Genomic DNA, 27581 nt, shown 5'->3' with positions numbered 1-27581 from the left:
AGACTGGAAAGCAGTTATTTATAAGGGGAAATTTAAAGATTTATAGAGATAAGAAGATGGTGCATGAGTTCGAATGAGACAACTTTCCATCAAAGTAATAATTTGTTTAAAGTAAAGCATTATAGATCAAAGTAGGGCCTTAAACACAGAGCCTTGGCTCACAGCGAACACCACGCTATGTAGGAACAAAATTATTACTAGTGTTAAACCATTCAAACAGGAAAAACAACGGTCTAATTTGTATAAAAAAAGGAGATTCAAAAGTACAGGTTAGATTTATCGAATCAATCTGAACGATTCTTCTTTGTCACAAGTTAGTTTCATTGTTATCAATAAAGAAAGTCTTCCATGCGTGCGTTGAAAGCATATCGGATATATAATATTTCGGTATGTTCATTTTAAAATTTGCTAAATGTTATATTTATGAACAATAATTTTGATACTTATCTATTTGATTACGACATTGTTAATTAAACCCTTATTTGATTAGTTTTGCTTCTAAAACCAATTGATAAATTTGTAAGATGTTACCAAAAACAATTTGAATTTAAGCAATGGTCTTAAAACTGCTTATTTACATACAATACTACTAAGAAGTAAAATCTCAAAAATACTGAACTCCGAGGAAAATTCAAAACAGAAAGTCCCTTATCAAATGGTAAAATCAAATGATAAAACACACCAAACGAATGGATAACAACTGTCATATTTCTGATTCGGTACTGGCATTTTTAAATTTTGAAAATGGTGGATAGAACCTGTTTTTTTAGCGCTTAACCTCTCACGTGTATGACAGTCTCGTCAAATTCTGTCATATTTACAACGATGCGTGAACAAAACAGACATAAAAGGTAAAATTGTCACAATATGGACACAGCAGTCTAATACTAATAGTAAATAAGTACAAATATTGATATAACAAAAACACCGCTATGATATTTGAAAAGTATCGCATTGATATAAGAACTAATAGCATTTGTTTATTTTTGTATATAAGAAAAACACAGCACTTCAAATTTTACACGGACATAAACTTTAGCTTCTAACTAACTTCTGAATGTATATTTAGACTCAATTGTTGTTTATATTTGAGCAATAAGTTTTAAAGTTAGTATTTTCTTAATTTTTCTTTGCCGAAAACAACATTTTCCGCATGGAATGTCTGCATATTTACAATTGATTTTAGACAATATCGCTATGTGATATATAGAGAATAATGCATGGCAAAATCCGAATCATATGTCGTATCATCCCGAGACATCAATATCAGCCCAAGGGCCTTTAGTCAGCTATAAAAGGCTCAGAAAAAAGAAATGTAAAACAATTCAAGCTAGAAAACTAACGGCATAATTAATGTACAAAAAAGTATAAAACGATTTTTTTTTATGTAAAACAGAAACAAACGACCAGGCACCTACAGAATATGGCAGGTTTAAACCTGTTAGTAGGCGCCCAATCCTACCCTTATCATATGACAGTGGTGTAACAGAAAAATACAAGAACTGTACAAAAAAAATAAAAACAGCGCACATATATAATCAACAGCAACAAACTCCAACCTCTTAATTACAGGCTCCTCTTTTATATAATGTCTCTTGTGAATTTGTTACAAAGTTCTTAAAAAATACTAAATAATTTTCGTATTTGAACAGGTCTGAAATAAGCAAATAAATACACAACGGTGACGTTTTTACATGTCCACACCACATTAATATAGTAAAAACAATTTTCTATTAGAAGAGATCGGAAGATAGTTCACACTATCTGGTTTCATTCGTTATGTTATAATGTATTAGAACACTGCATTTATATTGTTAAAAAAAGGCTTAGATATGGAACGTCCTGGGTTTGCGCATATAGCGGTAAAACGACGTCGCCTACATTATGACGTTACGTTCTTTCTCTAAGAAACGTTTCCCAGTGAAAACAAACGCAAAACAAATCCTTAGAATTCGAAATACGTTTTGAATCGAAATGCAGGGAAAAGTTACCAAAAAGACACGAAAATGTAAGCAGTGTAAAGGACCTTGTAAAGGACACCCTTGTGAAAATGACGAACCTACTGATGAAATAGAAAAACAGTCCGAAAATGAATGTTCTCCAGCAGATAAGAGTATGGAAATTTTAGGAAACGGTTTACTAGAAAAAGACGATCTCCCAGAGGAAATCTTCAAACTAGCAACCAAAGAGGAGATGGTAAGTGAAGCACAAATTAATCTAATAATTAATATTAATAATACTTCTTTTTTGGGAAACTTGATCATATCATAATACTACAACTATTACTACTTCTACCTATAATAATAAGGGTCCTGAGATCATTCACAAAATAGTTTACGGAAAATGTTGATCGTAACTTATACTGAAATGTTTACGATTTAAGAGTATTTTTTTCAATGTGTTTTTATTTTGTTTTATTTTGTTTTTTTGTTTTTTTTTTTTGGGGGGGGGGGGTGATTCTAGGTTAAGGTTAGGATTTGTTAGTTTGTATAGCTAAGGTTTAAAGGATAGGGCTAGTGTTTACTTTCACACATATATATATATATATATGGGTTGCGTCATCTAAATTAAATATAGGCCAAAATAATAATTAAATGAGGAAAAAGATTCTTTTTACATTCAAAGAAATTGAGTGTAATACTAAAATATTATTGCTAGTTGGACGCAGTTATCTTTCTTACTACGTGAAAATATATTTTTAAAAGGTAGGCATTACGTTTTTCTTTAATTAAATGACAGAACTTATAGGTTTCTATTTTAGTATCAACTTGGGATGGATCCAATTTGTATTGTGGCAGCTATGGGACATCTTGACGGAATGCGAAGATTTGTTGAGGCTGGTACTAACTCAAATGATAAAAGATCAACGGTATATAACTGCCCTTTCTGTTGATTTTATTCAATTCACCAAACTTAAGCTCACAACATAAAGGGAAACAATAGGACAGTAAAACACATAAACAAGATGATAATTAAGAAAAAGTCATACAAACCAAAACATTATTGCATTACAATAATAAGAATGTGTTGTATCACTGTCAATGAGTCAACCTTCTCCTAAGATAAGGATCCAAACAATTACTCTACGCCTGATACGGGCTACTTTTAAGGTCTCTGGCAACAATAAGCAAAACCGGCAATATAGTATTGTAAGCTATAAAATACTTATAGTATAACTAATCGCCGTATTTGAATATCAAAAAATAAGACAACGCGTGACCGAACGACGCATGGATTAAACGAGTGCGCAGCACGAGTTTAATCCACAGCGGCGTTCGGTCACAAGTTGTCTTATTTTTGATATTCAAATACGGCGATTAGTTATACTTTTTATTACATTGTCAAATGGCTTTTTTTTTATGAAATTAATGTAGCAAATGTCAGGGACTATATGTTTTTCCTACGCATTTACAATTTGTTTTGATCCGACGTTATCGACGTCTTGACAACGCCTACTGTTGTATGACGTCAGAGAGTGAAATAACCACGTTTATTTCACATGTGAAATTATCGGTTTTTATTTAACTGGGAAATCAATGTAATTTATTGCAACCAATGTAATAAATCAGGATAATTATCATAATGTTAAACAATGCAGAAGAGACAATCAACAGCCTCCTAACATGATTATTTTACATCAGTACCATAAAAGTGTATTTGTCAAGGAACATAATGCAGTGGGAATGTTTGTGAAAACAGAAACGTTAAACATTACAGTGGCGGATCCAGCCATCTAAAAAAGGGGGGGGGGTCCAACTATATGTTCCCATTCAAATGCATTGATCGTCCAAAAAAAAGGGGGTGGGGTTCATTGACGCATAACTCACACAACAACATCTAAACGTCAACTTGTTACCACATTTTTTAATGAAATCACAAACTTTATACATATAAAATATACATTAAATATGAAAACATTTAGAACAATAAAGTGGTACACATTTTGCAGACAAATGTCTATGGCTGAAGTATGTGTATTGCCTTCTACATTATCTTTTTGTTATTTTTGTCGTTGAGGTTTATTGACATATAAGCCAAAGTCTCTCGTAACTGAAACGTGAATATAAACACAAAGCTGATTTAATCCCACCTTGTGTGAAGCATGTAGCTGACCAAGATCTTGAAAAAGTCATATACAATGTAGCATATATATATTTTTTTGATTACAAAGGATGGAAGTACCCCGCTGATGTAGCATATATATATTTTTTTAATTACAAAGGATGGAAGTACCCCGCTGATGTTGGCCACACAAAATAAGCATTTAGAAGTGGTAGAACTATTACTGAAACACAGTGCTGATGTGACGGCGGTCAATAATGTGAGTATATATACATCTGTATCTGTATCTGTAGTTGTACGTGCAGAATTCTATTTAGGCTTTTTACACGATGATACATGATGTATTTCTATAGTCCAAAACTGTGTGTTATACACTCCAACAAATACAAAGGAAAATGCAGTTAAATTGAAAATAAATATAGATTCTAAAACTGCATTGATTGTGCTATGATATTTCTTCAATCAACACAACATTTTCAATTTTAAAACGCGAGCTATGAAACTTCGTTGAGTGTTATGAATACTTAGCTAAAAGAGATCCATTATGGTATCAACTTTGAAACTTACAGAATGAAAACAACATGTTATATTAATTTCATGCGTCCAAAGCGCTTTTCTGGATTTACCTTCGTCAGGAACGCTCAAAGCCAAATATTTGATGAAAGTCTTGGATTTATAAAAACCGAAACAATCGAATAGCTATATGACCAAAAGAAACATAAAAAATGGCCAAATCTATCTAAGGTAAACTTTGCCTGATGAATCCGTAGTTTTTATAATTTCAAAATTTATAAACAGTCAATTTTAGAAAGAATTGCTAAAGCTTGTTTAAAAAGTTTACTGAATATCGGCTCTAAACAAAACTTTGATTTAAATCGAGATTAATTCTATTTTAGGAGAATAGTAATGCTTTCATGGTGGCCATAAGGACAGGAGATGCCAAACTAGTAAACACTATATGGCCATACAGGGGAAACTTAGACATCAACCATCAGAACAACGTAAGTCTATTACGCATGGAATACCTAAATATAACCGCCTTCACGAGATTAACACTAACAGTGACTGTAAGGGATATGACTGGATTTTGTTTTGTCCAACTTCAAATATTAAGTCGTGTAACATGCGAACAAATATAGGCTGGTGACGTTCCGAATCTCAGTCATGAATGTACAAAGTTAAGCCAAAGTCTCTTTTAAAACAGGGACCTCTTATGTCGGTGGTATATAAACTAGCAAGAACAAAAAGAGGCATTTTTGTCGAATATGTACATGAATAGCTTTCGGTATTTTGCATCGAACCACAATGGAATAAAAAAAAACGTAGCTTCTTGATCACAATTACATAGGGTAAAATTCCGGTTTCATTTCAAAGAAGATAAACATTGAGTATTCATTTTAAAACTAAACTCTTTGAATAACTTGTTATCATGCAAAAAAAGAACCTTTTGCTGCTGCCCTACTTGTCATTAACATATCGGACAGTAAGAAAGTAAGTTTCTAAGCAGTTTAAACCAACACAACAAAAGCACGTAAGTGAGTATTAAAAAAAGGTTTGTGTAATAAAACTGAACGGACATGTCTTCTCCAGGTAAGTAGTGGAAGGAAATTTCTATGTTGAAAAACTGAAAACAACACGTTTAATTAAGAATTGAATGCTTCTGTTTGTAACTTCATTGGGGTGTTGACCGAAGTACATTTTGTATAAAGAGCGGAAGCGCTTCATTCTAAAAATGTGCACACGGTCTGACAACGCTTTTTCAACCCTATGAAGTTACAAAAAGAAGCTTTCAACTTATAATTACATTTTTTAGCTGGGATCATGAAAACACGATTTTTATCAAGTCTTTATTTAATTTACCTGTGCACTTTGTTGTGGGATCTCGTGTCGTCATGAATGATAAATTTTATTGTGTAATGCAATTGCTTAAGGAATAACACGTGATTGCAGTGTAGCCAAACAGAATAAAACGTATTATAATGAAACGAACGTCTATATGTAATGTAATTATTAATTTCATGCGTCCGAAGCGCCTTTTTTGGATATAATACCTCCATCAAGAACGCTCAAAGCCAAACATTTGAAGTCCGAGGATGTAAGTACCGAAACCGTTGAAATATAAAGAAAAAATGAAACAAAATAAAAATTGTTCGCCTACGTGGTGGTAATTCATTAAAACAGTTCTTTTTGATAACGAAGAGTATTCGCAACACAAGAAATGAGGCAGTCGCATAATATATATATAATGAAACATTCACTCGATAAATACTAAAATCACAAATACTACAAACTTTGTCATCTTTTTTGTGAATAAAACTAAAATATGAAATCAAACATGAAAAGAGGTACACAATGATTAGTGAACGACAACAACAACAACAATTTTTATTTGTCAATCAAGACGCCCCGAGGACGTGACGATTATTGGCGATAAACTGTTCATATTATGTAACTTTTCTGTAGCTAGGTAACACTGCTCTCCATATTGCCACAGACAAGTGCTGGGATGCCTGTGTACAGTTTCTGTTATCTAGTGGTGCAAAAATCGACGAGCAAAATAATGTAAGTCATCTATACACGCATATACCATTGAACGTTGACGTGTCGTGATCAATTCTTGACACTTGGCTTTCGGTAATGGCAAGCGCAGCCAGTGTAACAAAGTGATCAACTCGGCTATATTAGCTGCATTTTATCTTAAGAAATAGAATACCAGAAATAAACTCCATTTAGATACGGTTTGTAAATTAGCCACTCTATATTATTAACTGTGAAACAGACGTTATTAGATACATAGTGTACTAGTGACCTAATACAGTATATATGGGGTCAGTAAATTCCATATGGGGTGAGAGCGAAGAATCCCCATATGGATTTTACTGACCCCATACATACCGTATTACGTCACTAGCACACTATGTAACGATTTTATCTTACCATGTACTTAGGTAAGGTTAGGTAAAAATTTAGAAATTAAGAAATTAAAATTGATATTATAAGCTGGTAGAGCATCAATTAAGGATAAAGATAAGCTAAAAATATTGATAGGTCATGGACCTCCTTTTCGAGATATTTGTGATTTAAAATATGGCAGGAAAAGGCTGACTCGGATTTTTACCTTATATTTGCATTTATATTATTTGGGTCTCAAAACAAAAGAAAAAAATCAAGAATCTTCTAAAATTTTGGTAAATGACCTTTCATGAGCTATTTAAGTGTTATTTGAAAAAATAAATGGGTGTTATGGGGCAAAATATTTTACATTGTATTGTATGGAATGCCACCAAGGAGTCCGAACATTTGACACAAATTCTAAAACATCACCTAAGTACATCCTTAACGTGTAAAATTTAGACTAGTGACCTATCAAAATGAGCAAGTCTTCAATACAGTTAGCATTAACATGATTAAGAAACTACTTCCTTTGGCCCTACAAAAACAGATGCCAACAATGACAACTTGTTAGATTAAAATGTGTTTTATGAATTTATTTCACTTTATCATCACTTTCTTCGTCTGTTAAAACCTTTAAGATTTATTCTCAGTACTGTTTTGTTTTTGTTTCTAAAGGGACGTTATGTTCACCACTACTAACCGTGTATGAAATAAGCCCCGTCTCCTTATTACCTTATATGGAATATAAAGGGACATAACTCCACTACTAACCTTGTATGAAATAAGCCCCGCCTCCCAACTAACCTAATATTAGACATACACGGTTTCCACGAAGACGCTTTTAACCAATCATATTTCTTGAAATGTATAGGAGGTAAGATAAAACGTAATCTAGAACGGGTTTCCTTCTTCGTCTTCATATTCAAACAAGTCATTAGAACGTTGTTAAGTTGTCAACTGAACTGGCATAAGAAAAGTGTTAACATATAATGTTAGAATGAAAAGTACATGTACCAATAGACTTTGAGGAAGACCTTTGTAGTGATCAAGTATTATGAACTATCTATATTCAGATACTCCGGTCTGTCTATTATGTAATCAAACGCATACTGACAACGCGTTATGAGGCCGGTATTTAAATGCATTTTAGAATCTTAAGTACCATGGGTAAACTCAATGTTTGTAAACCAGCAAAGAATGAAAAAAAACCCGCTACGTCACTGGTATAATTTACATTGTTTTTGACGTTTTAACCAATCAAAACGGTGTACGCTTTTGCATCTTTTCGTGAATTTTACGGACGCCATCACGAGTTGGTTGACCGTTATGGAATAACCGTTTCACAGATGATATCACATATGTTCCTACCGTCGTAACAACAATCCCCTTCCCTTTCATGAATGTAACCTACCGAATTAGACTATATACCGGTTTTTTCCTAGCATGAGCAACATGACGGGTGCCACATGTGGAGTAGGATCGGCCTACCCTTCCGTAGCAACCGAGATCACCCCCAGTTTTTGGTGGGGTTCGTGTTGCTTGTTCAGTTTTATATGTTGTCTCACGTGTACTTTTGTTTGTCTGTTTGTCTTTTTCATTTTGGCCATGGCAATGTCATTTTATTTTCGATTTATGAGTTTGACTGTCCCTCATGTATATTTTGTCCCTCTTTAGAAACTTTGAACCAAGACGCATTAGATTTATATATAACAGCGAATTGATATCAACAGAAGTGACATTGGTCAGTTTTATTCTTGATCTTACACGTGCATCGAACATCAAAATCATTACACAGTTACACAAACATATCAATATATCAACGATTGAGCCTTATATTGACATAATGATAATTCACCGACGTTTCATTGTTATGACTCAAAAATAAAATCAACCATTGGTTGAACTTCAATTAATTGGGACGTTGGAAGGCAATCGCAGCACTTCAATGATGTACGCTTTTGAAAATATTACCCAGAATGCATTTTAGATTCTGAAACGGCAAATCGAAAACACACAACAGGTTGTCCGTATGCAGACCTCAAATTAAATAATACATTTATTATTAGAGTTTGAAACAAACGTCATAATAGAAGTAAAACACGGGTGTAAAAATTCAAGATCTTTTTTAATACTTATGAATATTTCAACATATAGGATGGATACACGCCGTTGATGGTGGCATCGTTGAAAGGTGATATGAAAGTTTTAAATCGACTTTTGTCGTCTGGAGCAGATCTACTAAAGGAAGACATAGTAAGTATCTTACGAAACTGTCTAGTAATCCTATAGTGAAGTGACTGCTATCGGCTAAAACAAATGAACTAAAGCATTAAAATGAGTACAGGTCACACGATTGTTTATATGCAAGGAAGCGATATACTTTGGATAGAGTGTATCACAAGAATGCTTATGTATTACATAATTGTTCAATGGGGCCCGGGACGCTCTTATGACACAAAGTTGAAAAACTGAGAGCAGAGAGAAATGATCATGAGACAAAACATAAATTTGATACAAACAATAGTTGTTGTGTCAACCAACAGCTTGAATAACAAACAGACATAATGCACGCGTTGTTGAAGGCCATACGGTTATCTGTAGTTGCTGACACCTGCGGACTCTTTTGAATTCATAATAAGAAGTTAATATATTACCAGATACACGAACAAAATAGTGTTCATAGGATTGCTCACCAGTCATTAAAACCTGACCTCAAGTTAACAATGTATTTTTTTCAAGACGATAGGCGCGCCTTGTAATGAGTCAATTAAAATTAACTTAATCTTTATCACATTCATGTCATATGCACCAATCTTTAGGCATTTTTTAAAGGACTTGAGACACTGAGCCGTTTAATTGAATAAAGAAAGTAATACACAAGACTCAAAAGTAACCCGAAATTGTGTTGATATATTGCGTTGTTAATTATATGTAACAGTTATCTATATTTTTCAGCAAGGATGTACTGCACTATGTCTTTCAGCCGAACCAGACCATGACACGGTTCTAGATACGCTCTTAGCTAAAATTTCCGACCTGAACCTTAGGGAGAACTTTGTAAAGGTACACTTAAAAGCATTTTTCATAACGACACAACAAAAAAGACGGAAAATACATTGAAATAACAGTGACATTCTATGCTCTTTTTTTGATATGGCAGAAAAAAAAATCTTTTAGATTTGACTAATTGGGGTACTTCTATTCTTTCATGATGTCACAGAAAAAAACAAGTATCGACGTTATAATCAAGGATCAACGTCATAATCAAGCATTCATATGGTTAGTTATCGATCTTTCCTCTGGGGAATTATATATATATCCCTTCTCAGATCTTCATAAAATAGCAGATCACGGCGTTGTGGTGATATCAGCTTTAATTACCAGACTTACATGTATCTCCGATTTCATCTTGTTTATCTTCTCGTCGTTTTTTGTATTTCGGACGTTGCAGTTCTACATCCATACCCAAGAAAGTGAAAATTTCATATCTTCTCTCAATTATAAAATGGTTAAGAAGGACATGCACATGTGAAATTGACCCCCCCCCCCCTTGTGTTTAATTGTTATTTAAGAAATATTCTTTGATGGTGTTTATCCTGACATTCAAGACATAACTATTTTCAAATATGATTTTTAAAATATATCTTATCTTTCCATTTATTAAATTATATAAATTTTGTAAAAGAATCAAAATCACATTTAATAAAAAAAAAAAAAAAAAAAAAAAAGAGATACATTCCTTGATTGATATTGTGTATTTGATTTTTATCCCTTCTATCAACAATTGTCACCTATAAATTGAGAGAGAAACCATGTTGTATAAATCACTTGACATTACAAGTATTATTGAATGTTTTAGGAATTTAGATATTTTTTTTGTAGCAAGAAAAAGACGGTCCCGCAATTTTTATTTTTCTTTTTTGAAAAAATCACTTTAAGAATTACATGTATCAACTCATGCTTTATCTTAAACATCGATCGTCTAGTTTTCTCTGTATTTCACAAAATTCGGTTGCCATGCAAAATTTAACAATTTTGCCAATCTATCTTTGAAAAAGCTATGTAACACATACTTATGTCATATCCTTTAAAAATCTGCATTTTGGCAAACTATTAAAAATTCTAACAATTTAGACGCTTGCTCCATCTGAGGCAAAAATAGTTTACCGATGTGCAAACCTGAAATTTTATCAGCAATGAAATAAAAATAGGAGCACGAATTTTAAGGAAATTCTGCAATATTTGTTTAGTAATATCGAAGGGGATACATGTATTAACGTGTATCCTATACAATTGTCTTTTCCGTCAGCCATTACGTTACATTTTCTTTATCGAGTTATGATTTTAGAATCTCCCTTTTACATAGTAGTTCTTAATTTATTGTCATGCTGATCTTTATATTATTGTTGTTATCATTATTTGGAATGCGCGGGATTACATAATTCAACTGAAAACAACTCGCTCGTCTTGATTTTGCGATTGTTTACACTACCTACACGATATGTAGAATGCGTTCAATTTGTCTGTCAGTTTTTTATGTTTGTATGTTTGAATATACCTCGGAGTCCTGTATTTTTGTTACTATTTTTTGTAATATTACACTGAACAAATGTTTTAGAACCGATTGGATCGGATTAAAAGTCAAATGGGTGAAGAGGATCTGGAAGAATTGCTACTTGCTGTACTTTACGTGTTTCAAAAGCTTACTGCAATTGTTAAGTACAGAGACGTACTTTATAAACTGAAAACTTTACCAAGTGTGATGTCAGTCGTTCAAAAACATTTAAAGATGAAGGAAGTAGTTCTACTTATGGTTCATATTGCCTGCAAATGCATGTTTCACAGAGATCCAGATTTTATCGATGACAGATTTGTTCAGCAATACATAAAGTCACGTGGTTTTGAGCTTTGTTTGAAAGCATTAAAACTGCATTCTGATACTAACAGGAAAAACTATGAGCTTTTGATTTCTTGCTTTTTCCCAATAATCTGTGCGAGTCAGATATCGGATGGTAAAACATGGATTGAAAAGAACCACTCAAAAATTGCATGTTACAGTCACTTACGGGATCAGTTCAGCAAAAAGATGTGTGTCGAATTTGAGGGTGCAAGAGAAATTTGGAACAAATTTTGGGAATCCTTTAATGATATACAGAAACAGCATCGCGACAAAAAGATGGCAGAACTTCTTGAAGAGGAAGAAAGAGAGAGAAATAAAAAAATAAAGAAACGTGAAAGAAAGAAGCAGCGACGTAATAAATTACAAGAAGTGAAAACAAAAGCCGATGGTGATAGTGAAAAAATAAATTGCGATGAGATAGGAGAAGAAAATATAGAACAATTAAAAGAAAAACAGAGAGTTATCCTCCGTTCTAAGCTAATGGATATTGAAATGATTCAATTCAAAGAAAAAATTCAAGACTTTTATCATACAGACGAAAACGGGAACCTGCAATACGAAAATGTAACCGAAAATGCTAGAACATCCAAATCGCGTCGTTATGCTAAGTCAAAAAACTTCTTGGATGAAGTGTCTGCTCAAAAAACTTACGGAACAAGTGAAACTCAATGGGGAGCGCGAGATGACAAGTGGGTTACTGTTCAAAACAAAAAAGCTAATTTACGACCTGATACATTGGAAACTGACAGTCAAGTCGGATATCCAGGCCGCAAGAACCTTCAATCAGTTACATTCGACCAACAAAAAGGCGGTAAGCGTTGGGCTGATGTAGCTAGTAACCAAATAATTCCTAAACATAGTAACGAAGAACCAGTTAACAGTTTGGCAAACAACTGCGAAGAAAGCGTGAAAGTGCATGGCAGTTTTAAAGAAAAACACAAATACAAACGAGGCGATTATGAAGACGATTTTCCAAGTCTAGATCCAAATACGTCGCCAAAAAGAAATTCACCAATTGGACAAAGGCGAAAATCAGACGAATCTAACAGTCCTATGCTTGATGAATGGTATCCTGAGGAATGTCCAGATGAATGGACAGCAAGAAGCACTAGTTCGACACCAACTGAACTGGAAAGGTACAGTTATCATTCAGGAAGCAATATCGACGACAATACGACCCTGGATTTACATGTAGAAAATACACCAGGTATTTCTTATCAACATTCATCAGACCGTACTCAGTCGACAGAGTCATTTCAAAACACAGGGGAGATACATAGAGATGGCAACGGTCTATCAAATACCTGCATAGACTTTGGGTTCTCTACTACAGACGACAAAGAAAAGGCAATAGAATGTGCGCTAGACACTGCAAAATATACGTTTTCAAAAACACAGATGACGTATTGGCAAAACAGAGACTTTGTGCCCCTTCTTTACGAAAATAAAGACGAACAAGCCAAGATGCAAGTAGATAAGACCAGTCAAAACGTGATGACAGCAATAACTAAGACAACCAATTTGAAATCGGACATAGGAAAAAGTACATATACGGCACAGCCTCAACAAAATGAATTGATATCTAATATCAAACCTGGAAATGATGGACTGAGAAACATTAGAACTGAAACAAAAACGGAGGAATGTTGTAATCCGAATTTAAAAAATGTCAGTTATATTAATAAGGCTCAACCAGTGGTTGATGAAACTTATAACGGAAAGTCCAATTCTGATTACGCTCATCAATATATGAAACCATCAAATCATATACAAACAGAATCAGATGCTGTTAAAAACTGGCTGAGAAACGATTCATTTAATATGATGTCTAAACCTGAACCACATATGTTCAATAATAGCAAGTTCATTGGAGGTTCAGCTTCGTTGGTGTTATTAGATAACATGAAGTATTCTAACAATATTGACACACTGATACAGAATCGTTCAATTCCAAGCCAACAAATAAAACCCCCAACAAACGTAATATTGAAGGCATCCGATAGGAATTTAAAGAAAGGTGATCACACAAAGGCTTCGGTGATAAATAGCACTGTCAGTAATGCCAATACTACCAACAATACCCCGCAACCAAATGCTACCCAATTCTACATTAACTTTGATAATTGTGCAATGGCTAGCACGCAGAATGAAACCATGAGCGACCAAATGCGTGTTGACTCGGGCAACCAAGATTTGCATGAGGTAACGGAAAATAACTTGAATTGTACTAGACCAGAAAGCTATAAGACGTTAAGACACAGTTTAAATCGACAGGTCAATACAAATGATAAAGACAATTCGTTTGTAAGTTCAACTTTTAGTAAGGCAGAAACGAAATCAAAAACCGAGGAGAAAGAATTCAAGGTAAATAGCATTGCTGTTGTAAAACCACTAGGGGCAATTTCCAAAAGATGCAGCAATGAGAACCCAATGATGACCAGTAACAACACCTGTTCAGATCAAAACTGTGATCTAGGTGAAAGTATTCTTAGAAACGTTGCGAATCTTGATATTGCTGATGAAAACGTATGGTATCCATCTAGACTTAGAGGAGAACCTGAGGAACACCAACCACGTCAATTTAGCTACAATGAAACTAATATATTCCCTGGTTTTCATGATATCTCTTCAACTGAAGACAATGACAGTGATACGGTCGACTTTGGCTTTAGAGAGATGAGGAAACTGGCAAATTACCAGTGGCAAAAGCAATACAATGAAGTTCGAAAGAGAGGACCGGTATATGGATCGTTATATTACCATGACATTCCCTACTATGCTTCATGTCTTGGAATTTCTGAGCATGAACTAGAACGATCATTCGTGTCGGATTTAAAAACGATTTTCCAGCATACAAATGAACAACAAATGGTCGATGATATCGTTCAATTGAACGAAAACACATTTAACGTGGCAAATGATGATGCAGCAACAGCTAGAATAGCCACCAACAATTTACAAGAAAACAACATTCCTGATTTGTATGATTTTACATCAGGTACAACACAAGCTACAGGTCACCCTGTAATCGCGAGATCAGATAACGACGAACCACACCCTTACCTCCTGGCTCAAGAATATGCTATGGATATTGACACTATGAATCACACAAAGAAACCAGTTTATGAACCAACACTCTGTGAGAAATACAGGTACCAATTAGCACAACAAATCCAGAATATCCAGACCAAAAATCATATGCAGAGTACCAGTACAGAAAATCTTTCACCAAATGTAGTCCAGACAGGAGTACAAGATAATGGAATCTGTCCTCCACACAAATATGCACAGGCAAACAACAATACCATTCAACCATGGATTCAAAGGAGCACGAGATGGCGACAGAAGTTGATGGAAATTAGAAACCTACCAGCAACGAGCATGAAACGGATAGACAACATTTTGATCCCGGTTAACACCGAGACATATCTTTTTCCTTACTCGTATGTATGATAGTTATTTGTTAGAACATTCATAGTTTGGAAATACTTCACTGAAAGACACCCCAACGAAATCACTGCTTTTATTTTTACAGTAATAACAACATATGACATTGTATAAATGGCTCAGGCATGACAGAATGTAAAACAGTTCAAACTAGAAAAATAAACGGTCTGATTTTTATGCTCAAACATTAAATAAATAACAAAAGAGGCATACATGTATAAATTTTACATCTTAACCACACGTGTCAAACATAAAATCGTTCATTTAGGTACACAAGGACGTTTCTACATTTTTTTATAATTTGATTTCTACATTATCATTTAAAACATCACTTTATTGTGAATGTCAACATAAAAATCTTTAAACATGAATAATTGTTATATTCTATCTACTGTTTGTAAAATTAAAAATTCACCACGATAAAAAGAACGGTTGAAGAAATAGCGTAACAGTTTAATTGAACTTGAAACATCAAACCTATTACCCACGCTGTAGGACAAATATTCAGCTTGTCTTTTGTTTCTTTTTAACTGCATGTTTATGGTAAAATTGCCTTTTACTGAATTCACTTTTGGATTTTAACACAATATATTTTGGGACTTAATTGGAAGTTTGTAATTCATTGTTTATAATGGATTCCGTCACGTGTGATTAATATTGTCGTTATCATGCTGAAATATTGTAAACAATTTAAGATTTATCAACTGTATAACTGCGTTTGTCTCTGTCAAGTTTAATGCTGGTAACAACCCATTTGTTAAAACTAATATGGCTTAAAATGACGTTATGTTTCATTTACAGTACAACGTGACAAAATCGTCATACCTTTTCCTGCCTTCTAAATGTATATCATTTTCTAATCAGACATGTTTTCTTGACAGACTAACATTTGATAGGAAATTAGTTTATTGACCACAAAAGACATCCCACATTGCAACCAAAGAAAAAAAAAAATGGATGTAAAAGAACTTTAATCTAAAACATTTCCAAAGAGTATTAATCAAGTTTTAAAATGAATGTTAAATGTATTTGCTGGAAAATCTTAGAGCCACATGTCCAAATTCTAACACATTCATAGACGTTATTGGTGATATTCTTGAAATTGAATTCAGTTAACATTTCGTTCTTATCTATATCAGAAAATGATTTATATATTAATGGGAATTATGATGAGACCTTTTAAGCAAAAAAGAAACTATGAAAAGTAAGAAGTTAGGTTAAACCGTTTAAGTATACTCAGTTATTTCAATTCGTCTTTCTTTCTCTCGTAATTTATTCAATGTGAGTGATTTACTTGGCAGATATATGCAGGCATCAGATATTGGAGTGTTCTATACGCTTAAAAATGATACACAATAAGAATAAAATGGAAATTTAAGCATGTGAGGAAATGGGTCCCGCCAAGTAAAACCCATATAAACGGTTTGCCAATTTCACGGTTTCAAGAGTTGATTTGAACTGAAATCCTTGCAAATAAACCGTACTGAACCATAGATTAACACGCAGTACACTTACTATTTTAATTTCCAAACTAATTTGATTTAGGAAGAACTCTACTAGATTTGTTGACAGTCTGAGGTTATAACAGTTGCTCTGATTATACATCTCGTTGAGAGCCAATACACTGTGTTGAAGGCTGTCCTTTGAACTATAATGGTTTATTTTTTATTTTTACAAATCTTGACGTGATAGGGAGTTGTCTCATTAGCACTCATACCACATCTTCTAATATTCAAACTTACGCTGTCTTAACTTCTGTTCCAGGGATACAAATGCAGTACTTGGTTTTCTTACAGACGGATCTGAAGTTCTTGTTGATATTATAGATATGACATCTCGGACTATCAACTCGGACATTCTGAGATGTATCACTTCACCTCGAAACTCTCATTACTTTTTAGTGAAGTATCGGGTAGGTTAAACCATAGTTTAATATGCATATAACATGCAGTCTGACAAAAAACATCACTGTGACTTATCTCTTAAATGACATTGAAACTTTCTATTTGGACAAACAATCTCTACCCTTTTTATTTCAGTTCTTTAGATTTTCTGGGGTATATTATTTGGTATCAGCTGTTAGGGAAATTCAACGGCCAAGCAGTTATTGAACCTTTTTTTGATTAGTTTCAAATATCTGAATTGATGTAACAAAGTTCATTGCATAAAAATCAAGGGTTACAAGTCAATATATAGTAAACTTTTATAATAACGCTCGATAATGGCTAATGACTCCTCTCAGGTTATTTTAGGATAGTGTCTCGTAAGATTAAAACAATCAAGCCCAAACTTTTTCTGAAAATCAAATGTCCAGAAAAAAACCACTAATACGACCTCCGACGATCACATCAAACTGTACAGTTAATCAGTGCTTTTTTGCATTTAAACATAAATTGCAATCACTTTCAAAGAGACAACAACCCGAATAAAGGTCAGAATACAACCCAAAGACACTACTAGGTCCTCAACTCAGCGAGAAAATCCCGCACCTGGAGGAGGGATACAGCTGGCCCCTAAATGACAAAATGTGTACTTGTTCAGCGAAAATAAATGTCACACTAAACTCCAAATCAAATAATGAATTAAAATTTAATGTCTGTTTGAAGTTATCATCACGTCTCTCATAGAACAGTTAGAGTAGGTATGTAGCATCCTGCTGACTTCTAACAAGGACTTTTTGTGAATTTTCAAGATGTAATATATCTGACATATTTGGAAAAGAGTAACAATTTAGTTTCATTTTCTGTATTAAATCCAAAAACATTTATTTATACATATTGTTAATTAATATGATAGTCACTGATTGACGATTCCGGTTAAGACTAGGTATACGCTGTATGTCTAGATATCGGTAAACTAAAACATTAAGCAAGTCTGATACGGTTCTCTTTCATCGAATGTTTGTAATGTAATATGTAAATATATATTCTAAACAATTAGTAAAACGCAAGAAAGAAAATTTATCTTATCAACCAAATCAACTTACGTTCATATCTTTAATCTAAACATTAGGCCACATGTCAAGCGGCACATCATTAAAATTTAGAAAAAAAATGAACACAGTTTATCACAGTTATGCTATGAATACAAAATATTTCAGAAACAAAAATAATACAGTTAAACAGGACATTGGACAATCATTGACAAGGATTTGACTTTGTGTTTAGTGTTTTAATTTAAGAACTTTTATTTGATAATTGACAATAAGAATGTCAAAACAGGGATATTTTGTTGTTGTTGTTTTATTTATGTATGTATTTTGCAAGTTTTCTCGAAATGACATCATGCCAGGCTAAAATGAATTACTGCCAAAACGTAAACTCGTTTGATCACGATTTAGATAGCATACGTCTCATTTTCTAATTGAAAGTGTAATCGAGTTTCAGAAATTGCCATCTTTCATTTCCTCACCTCTCTCCGGACACTGTCGTGTTATTAATCCATCCATCATTGTTTTGATTCCATTTTCCAAAAGCCATTCGGATGTTCCCATTGTGTCTAATTGCTTTTCTCACTGGCTAAACATAAAGTACATATTTCCAGTCATATGTTTCCTAAAATATTACAAGAAAGGGAAAGAAAAAAATGATTTATATAAAAAGCACTAAAATTCATATTAAAAGATGAGCATTTTACAGACAACGATATTGCAAACAATGGATTCATTGATAATCAACTTAAAAGTTGTTTGTTTTTTTTTTCTTTTAAATTGTTGCTTGACAGTTGCGCTATTTATTGTATTTTTGTCAGTTTAGTGTTCGTTTTGTCACGTCATTGATATTTTGATATTAAAAATACTTACTAATGAGAGATTAACTGTGGTGTCAAATTAAATTTGGAAGCAATCATTTGTTCGTAGTGTGAAACAATAATGCAAATGATTTCGATGTGACGAGGTACTTACTAGATTAATAATACGAATTAGCCATGAACAGTTAACTTCATTTTAATTTATAAAAAGTCTTTCCGATATACCAATTATCTTACTGCTTTCTTCATTGACTAAAGCTATAGACAAATTTTTAGTCCTATATTTTCTGTAATATTACAAAAAGGTAAGAGGAAAGATGATTTACGTATTATAAACTAACTCATCAAAAAGTTGTTAGTTTTTCAGGAACAGGATATTACTTCTGCATTCTTCGATGATCAAATACGACATTGTGCGCATGCTTAGTTCCTTTAATTTTGTATTTGACTCTTAAATCATGTTTTTCATTTCATTACTTCCTAAACATTTAAGAATTTGTTTTTGCTATTTTTGTTGTTTTACTATGTTAAATTTATGACGCTGCTATTGATAACTTAATGGTATGTATGATTATAATAAAAAAAAAAGAAATAGTATAAATAAGATGATTTAACAAAAAAGAAAAAGAAAATCCTTTGTGACAAAGTTTACTACTATATATATAAATTGTGATGCAATTCCCAGGAATATCGACATTTATTTGTACGAGGCACAGAAACGATACAAAAATCTAGGATTAAGAAGAATTTCTCGCCTGCTTCAATTGTAGTACAAATGAAATTTACATCCGATAAGCGCAATGACAATTTCCGTTATATTTTAACCTCCACTAATTGAATTATATGGAGTACAAATCAGAATTCACTCGTAAAGTCAACAACAAATTCTAAAGGCACAAATTGTTATTGTCTTAATAAAAGATTATGTGGTTATACATAAAATATCACAAAGTATTTTTTATCAGTCAATAAAACTTGACTGAAAATATACATAGTTTATAAATATATTTAAAAAAAATCATGATACCATTGTAACATAACATGGGCATTCAATTCATGGGCTCCTCACTGGAGTGTGATAATAGCATCTAAAATAATCTAAAACAAAAGTAAAATATCAAGAATCTTATGGTTATTGAAACTTCACACATACTTATTTCGAGCGGAAGCACTTTTATGTATCAAACTTTTGCCAGTCACACTCATAACCATTATTTGAGGATTGTTAAACAATATGAAAACTATAAAATGGTATCTAATAGAACTTACAATAACTGGCTCGACAACGTCCCAACTACTCAACTTTCTTCCAATTAAAAATATAACTTTTCTCATTAAAAATGTGTCAGTTCAATTTATATTTAATATTTTCCCCCGCGAAACCTCAAATAAATATTAGCTCTAAGTGTTACTTTTGGTTCTATCAACACTTTTTTAAAATAAAATTTAAGTATTGAATCATGAATTAACAAACCGATTTTTCTTATCATTATTAACAGGCTTATTTTAAAAAATCTTTTTTACAGACATTTGCGTTCGAAAGTGGTCGCTGCTATGTGGCCATGAATTTGCCCGAGTATTCTCTCAGTGAATACCTGTCTATACTGAAATCAGATAGTCGATCAGATCCTATGGTTGTTAACAAACTCGCCTGGCAGTTCCTAAAAGGCCTTTCATCTCTACACGAGGGACTCGGCTTGCAGCACGGTAACATGATGGTATGGTTATTTCAAATAACATTTGTACATTGAACAAAAAAATATAGTATTGATTTCCAGTAATGATTTCGTACGTAACATAGCTAACCAAACGCGTTCTTTTCCAAGATAGCATAAAAAATGCATTCGTCATGTTCCTTGAAATGTTTTTGAGTTTTGGCTCTTGTAAATCAATGTTATATAACTCTGTATTGAAAAAGACTGGTCTCCCTTCAATGACAAAACATAGATTTCAACAGGAATGTGTTTCACTGATATTCATTAAGTACACCTCACATTAACCATGTGTACAACACTATTTGTTTTAAATGGCCATTATCTAAAAGATTTTGTAACGATATTGTCACAAATTTTTCTTTAATTACAATTGTCTATATATTGAAACCCTGAAAAAGTGCTACATTATAAAGTCTTTATTATCTATTGTTACATTACAGCCTTCTAACATAGTTATTGATGTAGAGGGTAAACTAATGTTGAGTGAATACAGCTTTCTACAACCAGAGACAGCTAAAGCAAAGTTCATGGGTCTTATAGCAGTGGAACGTAAGAGTCTTAGCTTTTAGAAAAAGCAAATATCTGATAATTCTTTTCAAGTTTTCATTTAATTTCATTGTATCTAAATCATTAAATAGACAAAATATATAAAATGTTTATTTTAAGTTTTGTTTTTTTCTTAAATACATAATGCATGGTGGAATCAATAACATTATTTTTTATATCGGAGTCTAATGTTTAAGAAAACCATTTCACAGATTTTATCAAGTGTCTTTGAATCAGAGATAGTATGTGTTTAATCATCATAAGAGAGGATGTAATCTTTTGTGAAGCCACGTTTCCCTAAGCGTTAACTAAGTACAAGTATTTTGAGTATAACAATAATATATCGTTTATTTGACCGTGTTATGTTGCATTTGGTTTCTAATATTGTTTGCAGTTTTATCAGTTTTAGTGGTATGCCATTTACTTTTTCTTACAGATGATAGAGCATGTTGGAGTCCTTCGGAAGTTATAACAGAAACTGAACCTTACTCCATGAAATCCGATATCCAGGTGAAAACAATTTTCTTCATTTATAAAGTTAACAAAAATGCAATTGTTTTAAATTTTGAAAATTGATACTAAAATTAAAGGATATTTTCCGGTATAAGCGTGCTTACTGTTTGCAATAAGTAAAAACAATTAAAAACAAATCTGTGATGAAATTACTTGCTCAATTATGTTCATTTTCTGTTCAATTGAAATGCAACGGAGAGTATAGTTGTTGAGTAATAATCATATGCTACTTGTATTGTAGGTCGCGGGTATGATACTACATTACATCTTGTCGGGTGGACATCATCCATATGGAGAAATTAATCTCGAAATACAAGTTAGTCTGCAGCAAAACTGGCCTAAAATGACTTATATAAGTGATGAAGTTAACGGACTTATACATGACATGTTAGTTATGCCACCATCAACACGACCATCAATGGAACATATTTTAAAGTAAGTTGCTTTCTTTCGGGAGTTTCATTTCCTTTCATTCATATTAATGTGTCTTGACTTTTTTCTCTCGCAAACAGACTTTCCAAGACATTTTATAACTTGTCATACGGTAATTCGTCTGTTTTCAAGGTGTTCTTTTTTCTCGGAATGCCACCGATATTGTGTATTATTTGAAAGGTCTATATTCAACTTACCATATGAAGAGTATACATGCATGTAAGTAGGAAATAATCGACGTCATTTTATTTCAGACATCCTTACTTCTGGGCCAATGAAAAACGTTTACGGTTTGTGTTGATTGCTGGATCCGACGTTCTGCGTGACATGAAATCAGGGTGAGTGATCATCAATATTTCTGTAAAAATACGAAAGTCTGTTTTAAGTAGTCAAATTCAGGATCAGATTTTCGTATTCCGGCATATCATAAAGGATTACAAATTCCTTTGTTTGATTCTGAGATTTGATATGCACATTAGTTAGAACCAGTTGTAGAATTCGATATAAAAGTCATGCCGATGTTCAAAAATATTTGAGTCGAAGGAACAATTAACGGTATATGTTTCGAATTTAGGTAAACATTTACATATAACTTTGGCTTGTTGAACTATAACCGAAAGTCGAAAACTCATTTATTCATCTCGTCACTTTTTTGAAATATTGCACTGATTGTCTTCTGTTAAAATTGGGGAACATTTGTATAGGGAGCACATTAATTAAGGAAAAACTTCCTAAATTTGTTCTCAAATCATCAAAGTATCAATGTCTGATACAAAGATTTTTCTTTAAAAATTGAATGTTGATTAAGGGCTAATAAAGCAATGACATAACGCTTTTTCAACGTTTTGTGATATTATGTTAACTAGAATATCAATTTGAACAGGTATAACGTAATAAAGGATTTCAGTGTTCTTTTTATTATTTTACATCAATAAAACGAAAATTAACAACATTTCATTTTTGAAGAATTATTTATGGACTTAAAATTGGTGATTGGATTATTTTAAAACAAATTTAAGAAGAAGTTAGGTCAGACTTAGGAACTTTTGTAAGATGTTCAGACTCCTGTTTTCCTCATACCATACAGAGTATAATATGTTGCTCCTTAAAAGCTTTCTTTTCATTAGCTCATCAAAGGTCATTTACAAAAATTGAAGCATATTATAAATTTTGTTTCTTTCGATTTGGGAATCCAAATAATACCAAAGCAAATGTAAGATAAAAGTCCAAGTTAGCATTTACCGCGATTTAAAAGAAAAATGTTAAATATCTCAAAAAGGAGCTCCATACTCTATCAATATCTCCAGCCTATGTTTGTTTTCACTATCTTATGATTTTCTGACTTATAATGTCAATTTTAAACTAACGCTTTTTATATAAAAAAAAAAAGTTCTTCTATTTTAAGAGAATTCAATCAATAATATTTCGGAAAATAAAAAAAGATAAATGTACCACATCTTCGATTTTAAGTTATAGTTTAACGAGACCAATTTGTATTCAAATTTTACCAAAATTGTAACCTGACCTCAAATCAATTTTGAATGAATCAAATCAAAACTAATAAACAGCAAAAGAGCTAGCTAATGTACGTTTTCATTCTGTCCAAACGAAGTTTTAGATCCACAAATGGTTTCCAGATAAGTTAACTGTCAAATACGTGGTATCACTCCAGTATTTTATAGTTATATTTACATAGTTATAGAGTCTTTATCAACATAAAGAACTTTTAGTTACAGTGTAAAGGGGAAATTGGACAATTGATTCCGTCTGTATGATAAACCAGCTGTGTTATTAATGAAGCCATATTTAGACTGACCAATATAAATCTCTGATTCTAAATCAAATAAATACCTCTAGCTGACCACGTAATACTGAGTGATCATTAATATATTTTCATCAATTTCGAGATATCCGATCAAGTCAGCTTGCTTAAGAAAAAGTTTAAAGAGTTAAAATACCAATAAAACATATCAGTTATATAAATGTAAAAACAGATGATCGGACACAATCCCTTTTCAACAACGATATCTTAGAATTAATATTAAACATAATAAAAATATTGTAAAGTAAAAATAAACTAGAATTTCGAAAAACATTGGATTCAAGTTTTAACTGCATCAACCGAAAACAATCGAATTGTAGATACCCATGCGCGACCATTAACACATATAATGACGATATATATATGGACTTGATAGAATGACATGATACAGAATCAATATGTAAACTATTTTTTTAAAGTGATCACATGTTTTTTCCCTTCATAATCATGCTCGAGCTCTGCAGATAATAATTTGAGGATTATATCAAAACATTGTGATACTGTAGCAAAACTTATCTGAGAATTCAAATGTCAAAAACATATTCAGCAATCGAACTTAACAATACATAAAAAGACGAACATAAAAACAATGAATTATTGTTGTTGAGTCGTTAGTCAATCAGAAAATATTTTTAGATTTTGGAATTTTTGGATTAAGATATATATTTCATAACTTTTACTTGAAATCTAAAAAAAAAAAACAACACACAATACGATGTAGGTGTCTTTTCCTTAATATACGTCATTTCGATTGTACACAACTTTTTAATCTAGAAAACAGCTGCTGGCTACCAAAGGAGTGAACACAAATGTAATATTGAACTAAGAAATTACAGTATTTGAATCCAACATGCTATCAATGTTTTGGTAAATTAGTTCATATGTATTTGAGTGTATTCACTGAGAGGTCCGTTTTTTGAGGTACTCATTTTGGGAATGTCTCCACAATACCACTTCATCATAACTGTATAAAAACACGCATACACATATATGTGTTATTGGGTATTCATTTCATTTATGTATGACTTTCCTTTTATTCGACATAGAACTAAGAAAATACAGACAGCGATTGAATAAATATCAATTGGTACAAGGGGACTTTCTTCACGTGAATCTCTCTATATTCACTTGAATCTCGTGTAAAATTAACAAAAAATGTGTGAAGCTCACGCGAAGTGATTGCACACGTGTGGGAAAGACTTGTGAAACTCGCGTAAAATTTACATGATATATTCTTAAATGAAATGTACGCTAATTTTCAAAATAAAGTTATTCAAATAACATTTATTGTTTTGAAATTTATTCAAAATCATGTATGCAATACCTCGAATAGCACTGGAAATTAAGAGGATGAAAAGACGCGATCCCAATATTATTACCAAATTTTTAAATATGTATAGAATCCTTCTATGCTAATCTGGACACATATATCTTCTTTTAATAGTGTATTTACTTTTTCAGTACATCCACGACAGGTGGGGCAGGCTGGATAATGATTGATATCATCAACAATGCCTGTAGAAATGCCATGTTCTGTGAATGGGTAAGTTTACAATGGCAAACATTTATAGATATAAACCTTCATGTTGATTTAAACTTACACTATACAATGTTGAAATATGTCCTTATGCACTAGAACATCTATAAGGATTTCTTTATATGCCTTTAAATAAGTATACAACAAGCTAATAATGTTTTCTTTTGTACTTTTTGTTATTCTCAATATGGTTATTATTTGGTCTAATGTTTGGAGATTTCAGCCGTTTAGAGATTTATATTGCATCATAGCCTGCTAAAACATTCAAGATTAAAAAAAAGATGGAAGGGGGGAGGAGGGGGTGAAAAATACTGGTGAAAGTTGTGATACTTGTTTACAGAAAGAATATTTGCAGCGATTACAAATTTGAATACATTTATAGCTGTACATAAACAAAATATGTTATCTTGCCTGTATTATAGTAATCATATAAGCAGTTGCTTCTCGTATATCAATTTTTCTGTTTATGATGTTCGAGTAGATAACACCGTGCTTAATTGTTTTTCGGCGCTCAATACATTTCCTACCAGATCTCTCGTTAATTTGATTTTTTTGGTTTGAAAATACTTTGTAGACGTCAGTTGTTGATCTTGTGGTTTTGAAAGAGATGAGATCCTTCCGCCAGTACAAGAACACATTGGTGGAACTAGTTTTGTTTGTTTACAACTGCTGCTTACATTATGACAAACTGTAAGTTTTTATATTATACATTCTGAATTTTTCTACCGGCAATATAATATGTCTGACATAATATGTTGTTCACACTAACATTTGGAAAAAATTGAATTAGCAAATGATTGTTAAAAGTTTCTAAATCATTTCCTGGAAAATCGTCACAGATGTATATAATTTAGAATACGTTTTGTGATATTGATGTCAACATACAATTAAGCATGAATCTTTCGTTACCTTTTTATACAAATGAAGTAAAACAGTACGTTTAGATCAACCCATCAATTATACCAGAGTTAAAATGTTGTATGCCAGACGCGCGTTTCGTCTGCAAAAGACTCACCAGTGACGCTAAATTAAAAAAAAAGGAATAAAAAAAAGTACGAAGTTTCAGAGTATTGGGGACCCAATATGTTAAAAGGTTTCATTTATTAATCTCTATACATATTTCATTATTTATTTATCCTATTTGAAATGTGTAATATATATTTTTTAATTTCATCGTTAATTTAGAAAAGAATTACAATGTTGTTTAAAAGAAATTTCTAAAATTCTCGTTTGTCATATTTGTAACTGCTTTTGTTTCAGTTCACAGACGGCAAGAGACATCATTGACGAACCATGCAAATATTTCCTCACAACCTTTCCTTCATTATTTATGTCCGTTTACACCGCTATAAAGTCATCTTGTCGAGTAGAGCGAGCCTGTTATAAACCGTTCTTTTAAGAAACGAATTTTGACATTGAAATAAAAGTATAACATTATGGTTTGAATAGTCCTTGCATGAACTTTGTACTCATTGAGATTTTTATTACTACTTATTATAATTTATTTTGAAGTTTTATTTCTATGTAATTGTTTTTGATACATCTTGGAAAAGGCAGTAATTTTTTAAGTGAACAGTTTTTGAGAATTTTTATAAATTTTTAATGAGAGTGATTTATTTTCTATATACAGAGTCTTTCAACAATTTCCCTGATATTGTTTTTATCTTATATGATTTATTATAATAATAATTGTTTATGGTGAATCATTTATACTTCCTATTGACAGCTTTTGTAAAAGAATAAAATATATTTATAGAAAAAACATATTCTTGTCATTTTTATTTCTACAATACGAGTTTCGAATATGAATATTGATGCTGTCTTATACACATAATGAATAAACATAGAGGTATAGAATAAAAAATACTGCATCCTTTCAATTTTTACGAAAGAAGAAATCTCTCATGATTTAGAACTATTCAAAATGTTCTTTTCTAATTGAATGGTGGAGCAAGGTTAATT

The 27581-nt window shown here is 32.2% G+C and overlaps 1 protein-coding gene across 2 annotated transcripts; it reads left to right on the top strand.

Moving 5' to 3' along the window:
• Window positions 1-1893: 1893 nt before the first annotated feature.
• Window positions 1894-27381, top strand: LOC143080667 (uncharacterized). 2 transcript variants are annotated; one of them, XM_076256634.1, is made up of 17 exons: window positions 1894-2196; window positions 2762-2869; window positions 4223-4321; window positions 4959-5063; window positions 6526-6624; window positions 9112-9210; window positions 9913-10020; window positions 11576-15300; window positions 17069-17216; window positions 20581-20772; window positions 21210-21318; window positions 21752-21825; window positions 22070-22263; window positions 22515-22598; window positions 25544-25625; window positions 26194-26309; window positions 26880-27381. In XM_076256634.1, exons 1-17 carry the CDS (start codon window positions 1975-1977, stop codon window positions 27016-27018), a joined length of 5703 nt encoding a protein of 1900 aa, XP_076112749.1. In that variant the 5' UTR covers window positions 1894-1974; the 3' UTR covers window positions 27019-27381. The 2 variants fall into 2 exon arrangements, with proteins under 2 accessions (XP_076112749.1, XP_076112750.1); XM_076256635.1 differs by lacking the exon at window positions 1894-2196 and having other exon boundaries at window positions 4172-4321.
• The last annotated feature ends 200 nt before the right edge of the window (window positions 27382-27581 follow it).

This window comes from Mytilus galloprovincialis, chromosome 6 (assembly GCF_965363235.1).
Source record: "Mytilus galloprovincialis chromosome 6, xbMytGall1.hap1.1, whole genome shotgun sequence".
Taxonomy (NCBI): domain Eukaryota; kingdom Metazoa; phylum Mollusca; class Bivalvia; order Mytilida; family Mytilidae; genus Mytilus; species Mytilus galloprovincialis.
The sequence above is the reverse complement of the archived record's forward strand: the minus strand, read 5'-3'. Positions and strand labels throughout refer to the sequence as shown.

Coding starts and splice junctions, on each gene's coding strand:
- LOC143080667 (XM_076256634.1), top strand. CDS start 1,975: ATGCAGGGAAAAGTTACCAAAAAGACACGAAAATGTAAGCAGTGTAAA. Junction 2,197..2,761: donor TAGCAACCAAAGAGGAGATG/GTAAGTGAAGCA, acceptor TTTCTATTTTAG/TATCAACTTGGGATGGATCC. Junction 25,626..26,193: donor ATGCCATGTTCTGTGAATGG/GTAAGTTTACAA, acceptor AATACTTTGTAG/ACGTCAGTTGTTGATCTTGT.